General features: G+C 35.2%; 1 protein-coding gene across 4 annotated transcripts in view; it reads left to right on the top strand.

Annotated features, from left to right (window-relative positions):
- tns2a (tensin 2a) overlaps positions 1-20,202 on the top strand; it is a 52,263-nt gene that overhangs the window by 1,352 nt on the left and 30,709 nt on the right. For 3 of the 4 annotated variants that reach the window (XM_077716940.1, XM_077716948.1, XM_077716957.1), the window contains exons 2-3: positions 17,607-17,712; positions 17,894-17,931. In XM_077716940.1, the coding sequence (XP_077573066.1) occupies positions 17,607-17,712; positions 17,894-17,931 (144 nt within the window). Of the gene's footprint in view, positions 1-5,714; positions 5,856-17,606; positions 17,713-17,893; positions 17,932-20,202 lie in introns of those variants that run through there. The other variant, XM_077716965.1, reaches the window with a different exon arrangement.

Genomic DNA, 20,202 nt, shown 5'->3' on the forward strand with positions numbered 1-20,202 from the left:
CATGTTATATGATGAGGTTGATGACATAGGCATCCCATCACCACATCTGTGATGACACAAGTGCAGTGATGCACTGACGGTACCAGTGCTGTAATGCAATGACACATTCATTATCTACAATCAGCTTTTCTGGCTGGTGAATGAATAATGTTAAGTAGCGTATTTTCACGACTATAAGGTGCACTGCATTATAAGATGCACCTTCAATGAATTACATTTTTCCCATGTATAAGGCGCACTGCATTATAAGGCGCAACTAAGATGGCATCTGCATATTTAACAGTATTGTTTCAGTTCGGGCGTTTTTTTTTTTTTTAATATCCGACAGTGGTGGTTTTTCGTTTTTGTTTTTCTGTTTTTCCATATATAAGGCGCACTGGATTATAAGGCGCACTGTCTATTTTGGAGAAAATTTAAGACTTTTAAGTGCGCCTTATAGTCGTGAAAATACGGTAGCTAATAGCCAATTCCGCTCTTGTCAATGGCAAAGTGACATGATAAAACATAAAATTATGACTTATTTTGTAGTGTAAGTTTGCTCTGTTACATTCTATCAGTGGTGTGCCGTCAGGGCCTTCAATGCCTTCCCCCGACCTAAGAAATATCTGAATCAAATATTATATTTTGTCCATCAATACTTATTAAATAATTCCAAATTGTCCGTTAGCTTCCTTTCATTGCTTTCCCCACTGGTTTCACTGCTTTCAGATGTGTGTTTTCATATTGAAGCATTTAACCAATCACATTTCAGCCATTATTTGTTGCCAGGGTCAGAAATAGTTTTTGCTGAAGGTGTCACTAGGAAATTCAGGGACCGCCACTGAATTCTATATAGTCACAAGTAATAGTTCCCGTTACTGTCTCAAGAAATGTTTGAGCCTTCTGCCTTCTGTGCTCCATTTTTAAATATGTACGTATGCTCGGTCAAACCACATGTCCCTACGGGGCCTAAATCACATGGCGAGCACTGTGGGAACGCGGCGCCCTCTGGACCACGTCAACTGGCGCTGACTGACCCTCGAGAGAGTAAATGTCTGTGGGAAGCAGCTATATCCCACCAAGAAATGTTGTCTCTTCTATTTATGGGCTGTTGTTGTTTTTAAAGTACTTGTTTTTCTCAAGGTTTTACGTGTATGGAAGAGGTTCACATATTGTGGCCCTCTGTAATTATTTGGTTAAAAAATATGTAACAAGTTTTTCTATTCTTATGTCTTTTGGAGAGATGACTAGAAGAGACTCTATGGAGCCTTGATCAGAAATCTCAAACAAAACAACTTTTATGACAATTGTGCATCTTCGAATTGAGGTGTAATGGTAGTTAGTTAAATTTGGAAAATAAATTATTCTTGTAAATTTTGACGAGAGAGTAGGACAGGAGTGGGCAAAGTTTTCGCCCCGGGGTCAACATTGTCTTTAAAAATTTGACAGATGGGCCGGGTCAGCACAAGATCCGATACAGATAAAAAAGTGCATCTGTTAACAGTACATATAAAACATAAACAAAAAAAAGGACTAAAATATTAACATACTCATCATTCATCATTAAAGTAAAAAGTATAAAGTACAAAGTAATGTAAAAAGTATTAAGAAATATTAAAATGTAATTTAAAAAAAGATGGAGGGGTTGTAAAACATGAAAAACAAATAAGAGTGGACATAGGGGTGGGCAAAGTTTTCGGCCCGGGGTCCACATTGACTTTAAAAATATGACAGATGGGCCGGGTCAGCACAAGATACGATACATATAAAAAAGTGCATCCGTTAACAGTACATATGAAACATAAACAGAAAAAAATAACTAAAGTATTAACACTCATCACTCATCATTAAAGTAAAAAGTATAAAGTACAAAGTAAAGTAAAAAGGAATGTAATAAGAAATATTAAAATGTAATTTAAAAATGGGGGCTGTAAAACACGAAAAACAAATAAGAGTGGACAGAGCTACTGCCACTGGCTTCCGTGTGACGGCGCCATCTTGGAAAATAAATAAATAAATAAATTGGACAACGTCAGCGAGCCGGATTAAAACGCCTCGCGGGCCGGATGTGGCTTGCGAGCCGTAGTTTGCCCATGTCTGACCTAGACTGTGGCTTGGAGCCACAGACATTCACAATAAACACACTAGCAACAGGAAGGAACACTGAGGGATCGGCTATTGGTAAATATAGCGCCACCCTAGAAGAGAACACAACTCAACTCAGCCATGGTTGTGAAAAAATTAGAAAAAAAAAAAGAAATATGGCTTCAGCTCTGTGAGTGTGGCTGCTTTCCAGTCAGTTTTGTGGATTTAAAACAATAGTCTGGACAGAACTTAGTTCTATATTTAGAAATTGTCTTTTTTGTTACAAAAAAATGCAGGGTCAAGATAGAGAAGTACAACATTTTCTTCTGGAAGATGTCTCCAACTTGTGCAAATCTGGGCTCATTTTAGTTACTCGGTGAACTGTTGTTCATTTGTCCTGTATTTATTTGACTAATGAGCTGCACAGGGTTGCCAGATGAAATGTAAACAGGAGTTAAATCAATGTTTCTGCTCAAATAGGAAGCACCTGACTGCAATTCACTGATTGCACCCACCGCAGCTCTTTGTAGAATAGTTTGCCCACCTTAGATTAATTATTTGTATCAATCCCATTGTACTGTGCAAACATATTAACAACATGGGTGTCAAAGTGGTGGTCCGGGGGCCGAATCTGGCCCGTCGCATCATTTTGTGTGGCCCGGGAAAGTAAATCATGAATGCTGACTTTCTGTTTTAGGATCAAATTAAAATGAAGAGTATAGATGTATATTACATTTCCTGATTTCCCCATTTTTAAATCAATAATTGCAGTTTTTTAATGTTTTTTTTTTGTTTTGGTGTTTTTTAGGTCAAAAAGCATTTTGTAAAATCTAAAAATAAATATACAAAAATAATGGACTATAAGAGTATTGATGTATATTAAATTTCCAGATTTTCTCCCTTTTAAATTAATAATTGTTATTTTTTAATCCATTTTTTCTGTGTCCATAGTTCAAAAATCAATTTCTAAAATCTAAAAAAAAAAATATATATATATAAAAAAAGCTAAAATAAACTTTGTTTTAGATCGATAAAAAACTGAATATTCAGGGCGTTTAATCCAGTTCTTCGGCCCACATGAAATCGAGTTGATGTTAAAGCGGCCCGCGAACCAGTCTTACTTAACAAATGAACCAAATATAATAGTAGTGGACGAGACTAAATGACAAAAGGGATGGTGTTGGGGGGCCTACAGGAAATGAGGGGAGGAAGAAAAGGAGGTGGCTAGAGAAGCTGGGCTGGAAGGCAATAAGCCAAAATGCTGATAAGGTGCAGCTGTTTAACACCAAGAAAACAAAAGTGACGACTGCCTCACGTGTTGCTGTTAATCTCACTGATTTTTCTAGCTAAATTTTGCAAAATATCCATTATGAATGGTGAGAACACCCAAACTAAATGCAACCAATTGCTTGGGCAAAATATGCCTCAAAAGTATCACCATGTGACGATGCAAATGTTGTCAAACTTTAGTTCTGTGAGTTTATGCAGGCTTTTATGAAGTGTGGGATTCCTGAACAAAGAATAGTCCCAATGATGGCAAAGTGAGGACAACTCTAGAACTTGAAATTGAACTGTTTACTTTAATGTGTTAATGCAAGGGTGTCAGACTCGGGTTGGTTTGCGGGCCGCTTTAACGTCAACTTGATTTTACGTGGGCCGGACCATTTTAGATATAATATTTAGATTTTTTTTAATAAATAAATTAAAGGAACTACATTAAAAGCCCTGAATATTCAGTTTTTAATAGATCTAAAACAATGTTTATTTTAGCTTTTTTTAAAATATATTTTTAGATTTTACAAAGTGATTTTTGAACTAAAAACACAAAAAAATGATTAAAAAATGACAATTATTGATTTAAAAGTGGGAAAATCATGAAATTTAATATGCATCTATACCTTTCATTTTAATTTGATCCTAAATCAGAAAGTCGGCACTCATTCCGTTTTTTATTGATCTGAAACAAAGTGTTTATTAGATATTTTTTTCTTAGTAAGGGAAAATCTCTTTTAATCATTATGTTCCATATTAAAGTGGAAAACAGAAAATATTTTTATAGATTTTTAGATTTTACAATATGATTTTTGAACTAAAAACACAGAAAAAATGATTAAAAAATTTCAATTATTGATTTAAAAGAGGAAAAATGAGGAAATATAATATACATCTATCATTTTAATTTGATCCTAAAACAGAAAGTCGGCACTCACCAATTACTTTCCCGGGCCAAACAAAATGACGCGGCGGGCCAGATTTGGCCCCCGGGCTGCCACTTTGACACATTTCCCCTATAGGGTGAAAACATTATTGTCTCTTAATCATCTGTAGTCTTACTACATTTCCTCCATCCATAACTCCATCTTCCTTCCATGTGAGAACGTCCCCCCATTTTGTGACCCACTCGCGGCCTCATTCCAACCCCAAGCATTGGTTTCCTGTCTCTCGCTCTTTATTATTTTCCCAAGTTGCACTCTTCCCATTAACTTTATTTCACAAATATTTTTCACCATGCATTGCAAATGCCCAAATGCATTCATATTCCTTAAAACATTCCAAACTTTCCAAAGAAGAAGAAAAGAAATCCAGGCATTCCTCATAAATGAGCAAAAGGCATGGATTGCATTAGCACTTGCTTTATGTTCTGAAGGGAAGTCACGTTCTGCTCTGATTAGAAGGGATACAGTTACCCAACATCAGACATGTGCATGCCTACAACACATGGAAGTTCAGGCTGTAGAAAAATATATGCCTGAACGTCAGTAAGACATGCAGTCGTCACATTTTCACCACTAGATGGTAGTAGTAGTAAGCTTTATACCTATAATTGAAGCAGTAACTGCAGGCTGCTTTATGATCACTTGTTTGTTACCAAAATTAAAAAGGGACAATAATAATAAACAATATTATGCAATTTTTTTCTATCATAAACAATATTCACAATAGTAGGGGATGGCCTAGTGGCGCGATTGGTTATCCTGATTTCCCCCTTTTTAAATCAATAATTGTAAATTTTAAATCATTTTTTCAGTTTTTAGTTAAAAATCATTTTGTAAAATTTAAAAATATATTAAAAAAGCTAAAATAAACATTGTTTTAGATCTATAAAAAATGAACATTCAGGGTTTAATTTTTTTAAATCATTTTTTTCAGGTTTTAGTTAAAAAATAATTTGGTAAATTTTAAAAATATACAAAAAAGGCTAAAATATACATTGTTTAGATCTGTAAAAAATGAATATTCAGGGATGAATTTTTTAATCATTTTTTTCAGTTTTTAGTTAAAAAATAATTTTGTAAAATCTAAAAATATATTTAAAAAAAGCTAAAATAAACATTGTTTTACATCTATAAAAAAATAATATTCAGGGCTTTAATCTAGTTCTTTTAATCCAATTAAAAAATCGGAAATGGGATAGGCTCCAGCACCCCCCGTGACCCTAGTGAAGATAACATGGTTCAGAAAATGAGACAATAGTAGTTTACAGTAGCACTATTCACTCTACCTGTAATTTTTTCCAAGGGTTGGCTCTATGTTTTAGATGCCCTCCCCAAATAGACCAATGGCGTGGCGAGTAGCGATAATACCACGCCCCTTCCATTCTTGTGGCCCCGCCCTATCGTTTCAACCCACTACCAACACAAACTCGAAGGGTGGACTAGAGTGAGCAAACAAGTGATCTCATAGCAGTTAGAGCAAAAAAGTAGTCGTGTTCGTGGAGGTTCTGATCGACATGTGAGGCCCATTTTGAGAGTTCGAACACTGGAAGCATGTTTAGCAGCAAATCCAACAAGGTAAGAGAAACGAGTGTCCATTTTTTTTAGTGAGTTGACTTCTTCAAGTGTGTTTTGGATGGGTGATGCGCAATTGGGATTTTGTGTGTGGCACTTTTTCATGTTAATTTGCCGTTACTTGTTTTTTATTCGAGTTAAGAGAGTTTATAGATTGATGTAAAAGTCAGGAGGAGAAGAGCTATTAGCTTCCCTCACAATATTAATCTTTATTGAATTGATTCTAATGACATGCGTGTCTTCTGGAGGGGGGTTGGTGGGGGTCATATGATGCATTAAGCAGTTCGCCCCCACGCCCACCCCTTTCATTCCCTGGAGGTTACGGCGTCAAAGTTAGTCATTTGTTAATGTTATACACTTAACCCACGTGTGTCAAAGTGGCGGCCCGGGGGCCAAATCTGGCCCGCTGCATCATTTTGTGTGGTCCGGGAAAGTAAATGATAAGTGGTGACTTTCTGTTTTAGAATCAAATTAAAATGAAGAGTATATATTTATATTAAATTTCCTGATTTTCCCTGTTTTAAATCAATAATTGTCATTTTTTAATCATTTTTTTCTGTTTTCAGTTCAAAAATCATTTTGTAAAATCTAAATATATATATTAAAAATGCTAAAATAAACAGTGTTTTAGATCTATAAAAAACTGAATATTCAGGGAATTTAATCCAGTTCTTTTAATCCATTTATTAAAAAAAATCTAAATATTATATCTAAAATGGTCCGGTCCACATGAGTTTGACACCCCTGATTTAAACCCTTTATAGGGCAAGTGACTCAAAAAATGCACACAAATATGTTTTATTATGTAAGTGTGGCGTACATAAGATAAAACATCAATATATAGGATACATTCATTCATTTCCTGAACTGCTTATCCCCACAAGAGAGTGCTTGAGCCTATCCCAGCTAATTACAAGTCCCAGGTGGGGGACACCTTGAATCGGTGGACAGCCAATAACAGGGCACAAGGAGACGGACAATAATACGGGCAATTTGTATGAATAAAATTAGGCATGAATAATATGTGACTTTAAAAAATGAATATACTTTTCAAATGAATGAAACCCATATGTTTTTGGACCCAAACAATGCTAGTAAATTGATTGATTGACTGATTTTTTTTTATATCATGATTTTTAACTCTTTCCTCGATTTTGACAACGATACATTTTTAAATCATTTAAATTGGGAGGACTGGGTCATGGTTTAGTACCATTTGGTGTGGCTACACATCCAATCAGAATCGATTGGAAGTCTATTGCTTAAGACAGGAGTTACAGCTTAATTTGAGATCAAGCGGGCCGCAGCAGTAAACTCATTGCAAAATTACATAGAACTAACAATAAGCCCACTTTTTTTCCTTTGTATTAGTCACTAATACTAATAATTAGTGCAAAGAATGAGTAAATTATCAAAATGTTTATTAACAGAATTTTCCTTTTCCATTATGAACAATATATTATGAACAAGAGAATAACATAAGAACATAAATAAATGTCAATTCATCTTGTCTGCACGTACTAAAACACTGCGCCCCCTAGCGGATAATCCAACTACAAATTAAAAAAAAAAATCATATTTTTGTATACAACGCAGCTTTACCAGTAAACTCATTGCAAAATGACATAGAACTAACAATAAGCCCTCTCTTTTCCTTTGTATTAATCACTAATACTAATAATTAGTGCAAAGAATGAGTAAATTATCAAAATGTTTATTAACAGAATTTCCCTTTTACATTATGAACAATATATTATGAACAATAGAATAACATAAGAACATAAATAAATGTCAATTCATGTTGTCTGCACGTACTAAAACACCGCGCCCCCTAGCGGATAATACAATAACTACACATTTTAAAGAAAATTCATATTTTTTTTATACAATGCAGCTTTCTTCCCCGGGCCGTACCAAACCACCAGACGGGCCGGATCCGGCCCGCGGGCCGTATGTTTGACACCCCTGGCTTAAGACATTTAGTATATTGGTATTAAATAGCCTTAAAATTGACTTGCATTTAGCTGTTGGAATCATGTCATGTGTTAAAAATGACTTTTGACATTTAGATCTTACCCAAAGTCACTTGAGTGGTTGACTTGAGTCTCATTTTATAATTGAGGACAGACACATATTTGCAAGTTGTGGAATATGGAACTAATCACTCCAGAATGTTGTTCCATTGGTGCATGAATGAATGAATGAATGGGGACAGGAGGCTATGGTGTACCGCACCCATCTGTTGAGGCAGCTCTTCCTTCCCATAAGGTCTGATCTCATCAAAGTTTTGTCAGTTGTTCAGTAATGTCTGTCTGTCTGGCTGCCATATTTCCAGTTCTTGTTCTTTAGATGTGTTTTAGATTTGATACAATACATTAAATAACAATAATTATGCATAACTTGTTTGCTATTTGAGTCATTTCCCTTGTCTAACTGCCTTTTTGTTCCTATTCCTAAATGTTCTTTATATATTATAATGATTTGATTTGAGAGTGAAAAAGAATTTGTTTAAACAGAGATCTCTTGTAATAACTGAAGTGAATGGTTCTCTATAGTAATTTCTGGAGTAAATATCAGTTGGAGTAAATGTCAAAAGTGGTCATGCTAATGTCTGTTACACCAGTTTTGATCGCAGGGGTGCTGGAGCCTATCCCAGCCAACTATGGGCACCAGGCACGGTACAGATTCCTGGCCTGGGTTGGTTCGCGGGCCGCGTTAACGTCAAGTCGATTTCATGTGGGCCGGACAATTTTAGATATAATATTTAGATTTTTTTTAAATAAATGGATTAAATGAACTGGATTAAAATCCTTGAATATTCAGTTTGTTATCGATCTAAAACAATGTTTATTTTAGCTTTTTTACAATATATTTTTAGATTTTACAAAATGATTTCTGAACTAAAAACACAGAAAAAATTGATTAAAAAAGACAATTATTGATTTAAAAGGGGGAAATCAGTAAATTTAATATACATCTATACTCTTCATTTTAATTTGAACCAATTTGATTAAAATTCCTTAATATTCAGTTTTTTATAGATCTAGATTTTAGCTTTTTTTTTATAAATTCTTAGATTTTACAAAATGATTTTTGAACTAAAAACTGAAAAATGGATTAAAAAATGAGAATTATTGATTTAAAATGGGGAAAAATCCGGAAATTCAATATACATCTATACTCTTCATCTTAATTTGATTCTAAAACAGAAAGTCGGCACTCATCATTTACTTTCCCGGACCACACAAAATGATGCGGCGGGCCAGATTTGGCCCCCGGGCCGCCACTTTGACACCTGTGACCTAAGGTGAAAATGTTACTTAAGAAATACCAGTATGCAAAAGATATATATTTACCCATGATGTGGCTGTCATTTTCCTTAAGCGTGGGACTCCTCTTGATATCCTGAAAGTGTGTGTGTGTGTGTGTGTGTTATGCCAGGATGATTAATGATGGCTGTTTTTGTTGGCTTTACATCATGATGGCTTGTCAGGATCGGCATCCTGCCTCTCAAATGCAAAGAACAACCTGCAACCCGATAACATTGTCTGCAGTGTCGCCAAACTCTCTAAAAAACCTAATCTGATGTATTAAACTGGGAAAAGGCCTTTTTAAAAAGAATTTCTGGTTAAAGTGGGAGTAAATGAAAAAAAATAATGATGTGTCTCTGAGATACTTTTCATTCGAAGGTGTAACTAGATGATGGAAGGAATTCCTTCCAGGTTTCCAACATCACCCTCTATTAATCTAGCAGTTGTTAAAAATAAAAGAAGCCCCTTTTCTCTCAGTTTTTGGCTGTTACCGTTAAAACACCTTCCTTCTGCTGAGGTGATACGTACTATAGACCAGTGGTGTCAAACATAAGGCCGCGGGCCGGATCCGGCCCGTCTGGTGGTTTGGTACGGCCCGGAGAAGAAAACTGCATTGCATAAAAAAAAATATGAATTTTCTTTAAAATTTGTAGTTCTTGTATTATCCGCTAGGTAGTGTTTTAGTATGTGCAGACAACATGAATTGACATTTATTTATGTTATGTTGTTTTCTTGTTTATAATATATTGTTCATAATGTAAATGAAAATTCTGTTAATAAACATTTTGATAATTTACTAATTCTTTGCACTAATTATTAGTATTAGTGACTAATACAAAGGGAAAAAAGTGGGCTTATTGTTAGTTCTATGTCATTTTGCAATGAGTTTACTGGTTCGGCCCACTTGATCTCAAATTAAGCTATAGACTGTTTCTTGTGATATTGCTTGAGCAAGTAATCTTTGCATTATTTAGTCCCCAAGAGGCAGAGTAGTTGCCAGTTTCAAAAAAGTTGGTGATCATCATTCACTCTTGTACCGAATGGCTTGCAATCATTGCATCACTAAATGATTCAGCAGTGCCACTGGGCTTTTCTTACCATGATGACAGGGCTGACCATAACTTGGTGGTTATAACAATAGTGACTCTATGTTTTTAAACATCTTAGATCAAGGGTGTCAGACTTGGGTTGGTTCGCGGGTCGCTTTAACGTCAACTTGATTTCACGTGGGGCATTTTAGATATAATATTTAGATTTATTTTAATGAATTGATGAAATGAACTGAATTAAATGGCTTGAATATTCAGTTTTTTATAGATCTAAAACAATGTTTATTTTAAATATATTTTTAGATTTTACAAAATGATTTTTGAACTAAAACGCAGAAAAAAATGATTGAAAAATTACAATTATTGATTTAAAAGGGGGAAAATCAGGAAATTTAATATACATATATACTCTTCATTTTAATTTGATTAAAATCTCTTAACATTCAGTTTTTTATAGATCTAGATTTTAGCTTTTTTTAAAATATATTTTTAAATTTTACAAAATTATTTTTGACCTAAAAACACAGAAAAAATCATTAAAAATATCACAATCATCGAGTTTAAAAGGGGAAAATCATGAAATGTAATATACATCTATACTCTTCATTTTAATTTGATCCTAAAACAGAAAGTCACCACTCATGATTTACTTTCCCGGACCACACAAAATGATGCGGCGGGCCAGATTTTGCCCCCGGGCCGCCACTTTGACACCTGTGGCTTGGTGGTTATGACAATTGTTAGTCTTTGTTTTTAAACAGCCTAGATATAGAAGAACAAGAAAAGAAATAGCAAGTATTTCAAATTAATATGGCAGTACTACTAAATTGTAAAACACCACCTTATGGTGCAGCCACTCCAACTATTTCTACCAAAAAGTTAAAACTGCAAATAATATCCTCTTTTTAATCGCTTGGAATCCAAATTATGCCAAACTCTTCTCCTTAAATATCAACAATGATGCCATCATCTCACTAGACCCACTTCAATTGTATACGTTTAACATTTTTAAAGCAAAACAGATGTTGAGTTTTTTTGCTGGTAAATTTGTATGAACATATACAGCTGGGCTGTTAGAGCTGGTCCTTTGAGGGCCATTTTTTTGCTGTTTTTCTGTGCATGCTCGAATGTTTTCTGTGTATTAACAGCATGAATTTTGAGAAACGGAAGTGCACCGTGACCTCACCTCAGGAACAAGCACTCTGTGTTCCCTTCCCTGCTTGTCCCACCCTGTGGACACACACACACACATGAATTAACACATGTAATAATTGGAGTGGATGCCAGTAAATGATGCTGGCATCCTGATAGCAGACCATGTGATAGTATTTCAATGGAGGGTGGAACTTACTAAAAAATAACATAACAAACAAATGAAAGAGTTTGACCACAGACCATTAAAATGACATCAACTTTTAAATTTTATAATGTGACTGTTGAATTCTAATTTCATGTCAATATACAGACGCTCCCTTACTTATGAACATTCAACTTATGAACAAACGGTACATACGAACATGTATACAAATTGTGTTTATGTCGAAAAATGTTCATAAGTTCGATTTTGTATTGCGCGCCATTTTGCGTGTAGTACTTTCTTTCCGCCACTAATACCGACACCTGGCGCTGTGAGAACTCTGCTCACCCAGCATCTACCTTCCTCTTTAGTGCGGAAGTGTGTGACGCATCTCCACTTTGCAAAGAACATTTTTGATTTCTATCATTAAATATCTCACGCATCCATTATTCATTATAGTTGGTGAAAAGCGAAAGGCTTCTAGTGAGAGAGGTGCAAGGAAGAGGCAAGGCATTTCATTTGAAACCAAAGTGGCAATAATAAAGAAGCTTGATGGGCGTGAGAAAGTGGTGAGCGTTGCACGGGAATACTACAACTTGAATCGTTCGACCGTCAGTATGATTTAGAAACAGAAAGGTCGGGCAGCAGGACCCAAATATTGAACATTGCACTAAGGTTGCAAATCAATTGAATGGTGCCTACAGTGCTACCGTATCATTTCTGATGAAAAACAGAAGAAAACTGTCCAATTGTCATTAGATAGCTTCTTTCGGGTAGTTTCTCATAAATCCCTAATGTATGTATACAGTACTGTATGTATTCTCTACATTTTATTAAATGTTTTCTTCAGTACAAACCAATGTTGGTTACTTATACAAGCCTTAAACATACAAATGCACTTATATAAACCTTCAATATACTTATATAGGCCTTAAACACAAATTATAATACAAAATATAGCACTTAATCAACTTCAATTTAAACAACTTCAATTTGAACAACTTCAATTTGAACAACTTCAATTTGAACAACTTCAATTTGAACAACTTCAATTTGAACAACTTCAACTTATGAACAACTTCAACTTATGAACACTTTCAACTTATGAACACTTTCTACTTATGAGCACTTTCAACTTATGAACACTTTCAACTTATGAACACTTTCAACTTATGAAAACTTTCAACTTATGAACACTTTCAACTTATGAACACTTTCAACTTATGAACACTTTCAACTTATGAACACTTTCAACTTATGACCACTTTCAACTTATGAACACTTTCAACTTATGAACACTTTCAACTTATGAACACTTTCAACTTGTGAACACTTTCAACTTATGAACACTTTCAACTTATGAACATTTTCAACTTATGAACACTCAGAATTTAAAAGTAAAAATACCTGAAAATGTAACCATTTATTATTTATTTCACCACTTTGAAAATAAAAAAAAGTCTGAATTCTTTTGAGAACATCATTCCACTGTTGCTAATCAATAAGTATCAATGAGAGAATGCATGCAGAAGAGTCTAATGAAGAAAAATTCTGATTTAAAAAGGCATGTACACCCATCAAAAGAGCCACATATGGCTCCCAAGCCATAGAGTCCCTACCCCTGGCCTAATATCTCTCTGCACATGAACCCTTTTAATAGTAACACTTACTGCATTATAACATATCGAAAGCAACAGTGGAAGTGACAACCGTGTGATCAAGCCTAATCTTTAAATTGTGATACATTTCACACAGGTCTTAGTTGAATATAATTGAGGACACATTCTTTTGTCAGAATAATTTGTCGATCCCCAATCTTTTTACCTCGTGAGTAACCAAAACGAAAACCTACTATTGAATGTCCAAACCATTCGAAAGTTGTCAGCTGGTGTCAAACCCGAGGTCACCGTAACCAGTCACCCAGTCAGTGTTGCACCCCTCCCACACAAGACCACCCTTGTTCTAATAGAGGACTATTTTTAGAAAGGAAAAAAAGAAGGAAGAAGTGAGGAAGCTCTCAGCGAATGGAGTACACCAATGGCCATCTTTGTATGGATGTGTTTGTTTATGAATGTGTGTGTACTATACCTCGTTTGTAAATGTGTGTAGCACCTCCTTCGTTGAATCCTGCAACTGTTCCAGGACGGCGAGTGAGCTAAGGGAGGGAATTCGGGTTAGACAGCATCTCTTTGACGTAAAAATCTGCTTCTTTTCGATGCTACAAGGAGTGCAAAGTCATGGGGAATAAGAGACTCTTGTGTATGTGCAGTATGAGTTTTTGTGGGGTGATATTGCAGGCTTGAAAGGGATGGAACAAGGGTGTCTGACTCGAGTTTGGTTCGCGGGATGCGTTAACATCAATTCGGTTTTATGTGGGCCGGACCATTTTAGATATGATATTTAGATAGTTTTTTTTTTTAATAAATGGATTAAAAGAACTGGATTAAAAGCCCTGAATATTCAGTTTTTTTATAGATCTAAAACAATGTTTATTTTAGCTTTTTTTCAATATATTTTTAGATTTTACAATATGGTTTTTGAACTAAAAACACAGAAAAAAATGATTAAAAAATGACTATTATTGATTTAAGAGTTTCATGTTGGCCGAACCTTTTTAGATATAATATTTAGATTTTTTTTTTTGATAAATGGATTAAAAGAACTGAATTAAATTCCCTTAATATTCCGTTTTTCATAGAACTAGATTTTAGCTTATTTTTAATATATTTTTAGATTTTACAAAATTATTTTTGAACTAAAAACACAGATAAAATTTATTTTAAAAATTACAATTATTGATTTAAAAAAGGGAAAATCAGGACATTTAATATACATCTATATGCCATTTTAATTTGATTAAAATCCTTTAATATTCCGTTTTTTATAGACCTAGATTTTAGCTTTTTTTTATATATTATACAAAATGATTTTTTAACTAAAAACACAGAAAAAAATGATTAAAAATCAAAATTTTTGTTTTTAAAGGGGGAAAATCAGGAAATTTTATATACATCCATACACTTCATTTGAATTTGATCCTCAAATAGAAAGTCGGCACTCATGATTTTCTTTCCCGGGCCACACAAAATGATGCGGCGTGCCAGATTTGGCCCCCGGGCCGCCACTTTGACACCTATGGCATAGAAGCACTGGTAATTGATCTGATGACTCAAATGAGATTGGCTAACTTCAATCATTCAATACTTCAAATAGTAAAATCTTTTCCTTGCATGATTAATGTTAAAAATTTCACATATTAAATGTTTTTCATCATTTAAAATGATTCAAAGGTCTTGTCAAGTTGTCTATATATAATTTCACATATAAATCACTCCAGGATAAAATAGACATATGCCGTCAAGTTTATTATGGTTGTGTATGCATGATATTGATAATTTGATCTGATTTTAAATTGATTTTATCCACTAACAGCAACATTCCAACCAGAATATGTCCTGGATATTATTTTAAAGTGAGAAAAGTGTTTTTAAACTATTCCAATCACGAGAATAATTACTATCCAGGGACCAGCTGTTTCCTCTTTCCTCAGCTGTAACCCCCTCTCGAAACTGTTAAACTACGCAAACGTTTGGACTGTAGCCGTTTCTCGTATTGAAAGAAAAAATATTTAAGCCTTGGCAGGCATCTTTTGATCTTCCAAATGCTTTCCCCCCCTCAATAACAATATCTTGAACATGAAACATTTATTTTCCCCCGAAACGTTCCTGAAACCTAACCTCAACTTGCTCATAAAAGCATAAACAAGGCTCACCATAAGTTTAGGCTCACACGCTGTTACTGTTAGTTAAACCACAATGGTGAAAATAACATATAAAAGGGCATTCTTACTGTTTCAGTTGCATAAAAAGCATAAAATAAAACTAACCACTGATGGGCATGGCTAAACAATTCTCCAGAATATAGAATCATATTTGTATGTAGCTGTGTCATAAAATGTTTTTATTTATATCAACTCATTTTATGTATATAATGATGCAATTGGTGGATAAGTGGTTAGCGCGTTGGCCACACAGCTCTGGGGTCCTGGGTTGAAATCCAAGTTGGTCCACCTTTGTGGAGTTTGCATGTTCTACCTGGGTGTGTGGGTTTCCTCTGGGTACTCCAGTTTCCTCCTACATTCCAAAAACATGCATGGTAGGCTGATTGGGCACTCTAAATCAGGAGTGGGCAAACTTTTCCGCCCGGGGGGGCCATATTGACTTTAAAAATTTGATAGATGGGCCGGGTCAGAACAAGATATGATACAAATAAAAAAGTGCATCCGTTAAGGGACTAAAGTATTAACATACTCATCACTCACTAAAGTAAAAAGTATAAAGTACAAAGTAAAGTCAAAAGGAATGTATTAAGAAATATTAAAATGTCATTTAAAAAAAGTTAGAGGGGCTGTAAAACACAATAAACAAATAAGAGTGGACAAAGCTACTGCCACTGGCTTCTGCGTGACGGCGCCATCTTGGGGATTAAAAAAAATATATATATTTAGACAACGTCGGCAGGCCGGATGTGGCCCGCGGGCCTTAGTTTTCCCGAAACTGCCCAGAACTGACTGCCAATGGATGGCAAGTTTAAACAACCAATAGCAAGACGAATTAATTAATATACAAAATACTTTTTTGTGAATCTAACATGTATGTTGTTAGAAAAAATCTGAGAAAAACAAATACAAAAAGAACCGTGCATATATAGTTTGCATTCTTAAATGCAAGTTTCGAGAAATGAAGGAACATAAGCTATCTTTACCTTAAACAGTTTTTAAACTCGTCGGTTCACTGCACAAGAGAGTTTTTGTTTTTTCTCTGAGGTAACTCCTTGGTAACAAAGACACTCAGTTATTTGTGCACTTTTTCCATGATCCTGACGCTCCGGCTCAATTCCCGAAGCTGGTCACTGTTTGGACAGCTGCCTGCTTGTTGGCATCACTCTCTACCAGCTGTGTTCAGATTCTCTTGGTACAGTACAAGTGGAATCAGAATAAGAGGATTGGTTGTCAGATTGGTTATTTAACATGTTGTGATGGAATAAGTGACCATTATCTGCTCTTCAGCCTTACTGGAGGATTTCTAATGGGATATTTTCTCTGCTTGAACCATGATACAATATGTTGAGCATATCAACAGGATATTTTAGTTATAGGCTTAGCTTTCTCTGATTCTACCACTTCTAAACAAAGAATGGAGAGCAACTAATCACCAACAAAAACAAAGCAAAGGATATGAATGATTTAAGGGTCCTTCTCTATGTAGATTTCTTCCAAAGGAGATGGAAGGACTAATGTAATTCACTTTTTAACAAATGTTTTTTCAAACAACTACGTACCATTTACACATCTTTTCTGCTTAGTTCAAGGGTGGGCAAACTTTTTGGCCTGAGGGGGCCACATTGACTTTAACAATTTGATAGACGGGCCGGGTCAGCACAAGATACGATACATATAAAAAAGTGCATCCGTTAAAAGTACATATGAAACATAAACTGAAAAACAGGACCTAAGTATTAACATACTCATCACTCATCATTAAAGTAAAAAGTATAAAGTACAAAGTAAAGTAAAAAGGAATGTATTAAGAAATATTAAAATGTCATTTAAAAAAAGATAGAAGGGCTGTAAAACACGAAAAACAAATAAGAGTGGACAGAGCTATTGCTACTGGCTTCCGCGTGACGGCGCCATCTTGGGAAAAATAAAAATAATAATAAAACATTTTAAAAAACATTATTTGGACAATGTCGGCGGGCCGGATTAAAAAGCCTAACGGGCTGGATGTCGCCCGCAGGCCGTAGTTTGCCCATGTCTGGCCTAGTTCCACATGGATAAAAAATATTTTGAAAGAATGTTAATATACATAATTTCAAACCATTAATTACACTCATTATATACAGATGCATGCAGACACATACACATGCCTGTACGTTTAGGATTAGATTGCAGTATGAGCAAGAACCATGAGGATTATTACTTTAAGACTGTTACATAACCAAAAGTAATGAATTAGTGGTAATGAGGTAGTGAATGTGCATATGACAAAATGCACTAAAAGTCTTTGCTGAGTCTTCTTTCTTTGTGTATTGCCAGTCAGGGAAAGGAGAGCTTCATGTCTTTAAGGAGAAGACCTTCAAGAAGAGGCGGCAATGTAGCGTTTGTCACCAGAACGTGGACAACGTGGGCTCCTTCTGTCGAGGTAATGTAATGAAATTGCTGATTGGCTACACTTGGGCCTTTGACAGACTGAAATTATTGGAGTTTGACATAATGGGATAAGTGTTGTGTCCTAGCTCGTCAATCATTAGACCACAATTGACTTATCGTGAAAGGTCATTATTAGTGAAAATATGACTTATTTTGTCTTTTTCTATATATAGTATGCAAGACAGCTACTCACAGGAAATGCGAAAGCAAGGTAAGACTCAGACTTACTGTTTAAATAGGATCTCAGTGGAGATGTGATTGGATTGGATAACTTTATTCATCCCGTATTCGGGAAATTTCGTTGTCACGGTAGCAAGAGAGTGAAGATGCAGAAATAGGAAGGGCATTTTAGACATAAATAGATAGGTAATAAGGAAGTTAATAAATAAATACATGAATAAATATATAAATAAATAAGCGTGTTGCTGAAAAAATGTATCCACATACGTGTACAGTGTTCCCTCACTTATCGCAATTAATTGGGACCGGGACCACCCGCGATAAGTGCATTTCTGGGAAGTAGGGATTCCCCTTCCAAAATGCTTAATTTTAATTTAATTCCAATTTTTTTTTACCCCTCTGTATACAGTTCACCATATAGAATACAAGTAGAGAGAGTGAAATTCATGTTATAACAAAAAAACCTGTAAAATATGTTGTTTCAAATGTAATATTTGTATTTTTTTTTCTCAAAAAAATCCGCAAAGCTCTGAGTCCGCGATAGCTGAACCGCGAAGTATCGGGGGAACACTGTACATACATTTATATATACATACATGTATATAAGCCCATATATACATACGTACACATACATGTATATAAGCTCACATATACATACATATACATAGCTGTCTTGTCAAAGAGCCTGACAGCTGATGGGGGAAGGATCTGTGGAAGCGCTCCTTCCTGCATTGAGGGTGCAGCAGTCTATTGCTGAAAGAGCTTTGGAGGGACTCCACAGACTCAATCAAGGGGTGGGAGGTGCTGTCCATGATGGACATCATCCTGGTCAGCATCCTCTGCTCACCCACTTCCTTCACAGACTCTAAAGGACTCTATGAGTAAACTTATGAGTACAAATCGTTGTCTACGACTGACTGGGGACCAGTTTAGGGTGTAGTCACCCTTTATGTCGTCATCTGGGATAGGCTTCAGTAGTCTACGACTGACAAGGATAAGTGGAGTTGAAAATAGATGGATGTGTTTTCTAATGCCATCATATTTTTCTCGTAAATTGTACCGCATTCATATAAACTATTTTTTTTAAGAGATATAAAAAGGGGTTTTCCACCTCTGAGAGAAAATCTTCACTGACTGTGAGGGATTTACAGTAATTGATGTAAACTATTGATGTCAAACTTGTTTTAGCCGTGTGATTGCTCTGTCTTTTGGTATCAATGGAACATTTACAATCCTCTGGCGTTTAGTGGTGCGCCAAAAATTATGGTTTAATATGGATATACACAATATCTTCTTGGGTCATGGCTCAGATTTCATTGGGTAGACTGTTGGAAAAAAAACGTAAAACAAGCTGCTTTTGTTTTATGTAACCAGTGACATATTTAATGGCATATAAAATAAAACCTCAACATTTTAAATATTTTCTTTGAAGGAAATTAGAACATCAGTCTCTTTCTATTTGGAAAATGAAGGATGAATATAGTCTCAGTTTGAATTGGGTGACTTTTTATGATATAGAAATTGCTTTAACTCTTTTTGATTGGTTGACATCACCATGGGAAAACTACGGCCCGCGGGCCATATCCGGCCCGCAGACTTTGTCCAAATATATATTTTTTTATCTCCAAGATGGCGCCGTCACGCGGAAGCCAGTGGCAGTAGCTCTGTCCACTCTTCTTTGTTTTTGTGTTTTACAGCCTCTCTCTTTTTTTAATTACATTTTAATATTTCTTAATACATTCCTTTTTACTTTACTTAGTACTTTATACTTTTTACTTTAATGATGAGTGATGAGTATGTTAATAGTCCTTTTTTTCTGTTTATGTTTCATATGTACTGTTAACGGATGCACTTTTTTATTTGTATCGTATCTTGTGCTGACCCGGCTCATCTGTCAAATTTTTAAAGTCAATGTGGCCCCCGGGCCGAAAAGTTTGCCCACCCCTGGTTTAGATTCATTTGAAGAAAAGAGAGAGGCTGTCATAGCTCGAGTTAAACAACCATTTATATGTCCTGTGATATTACTTACTATTTACTGCTATCCAGTACTGTATCATGGCTAACTAGTTGGAACAAAAGTCATGGAAAAAATAGTGAGAGATTTCTGTTGGCTCTAGGAAGTGGAATATAACATTTGACCTGTGGGCTATGACTTTGACACGATGGAAACTTTTAAGAGCATATATGTAATATCAGTGAGCACAGTAGTTTCATTATTTGCTCACTGAAGTGTTAAAATAACGCTGAATGGGGGCAGAAGTTTCGAGACGTGCGTTAATACGGTAACCGCCCTGTCACATTC

Source organism: Stigmatopora nigra, chromosome 1, assembly GCF_051989575.1.
Source record: "Stigmatopora nigra isolate UIUO_SnigA chromosome 1, RoL_Snig_1.1, whole genome shotgun sequence".
In the NCBI taxonomy this organism is placed as follows: Eukaryota; Metazoa; Chordata; class Actinopteri; order Syngnathiformes; family Syngnathidae; genus Stigmatopora; species Stigmatopora nigra.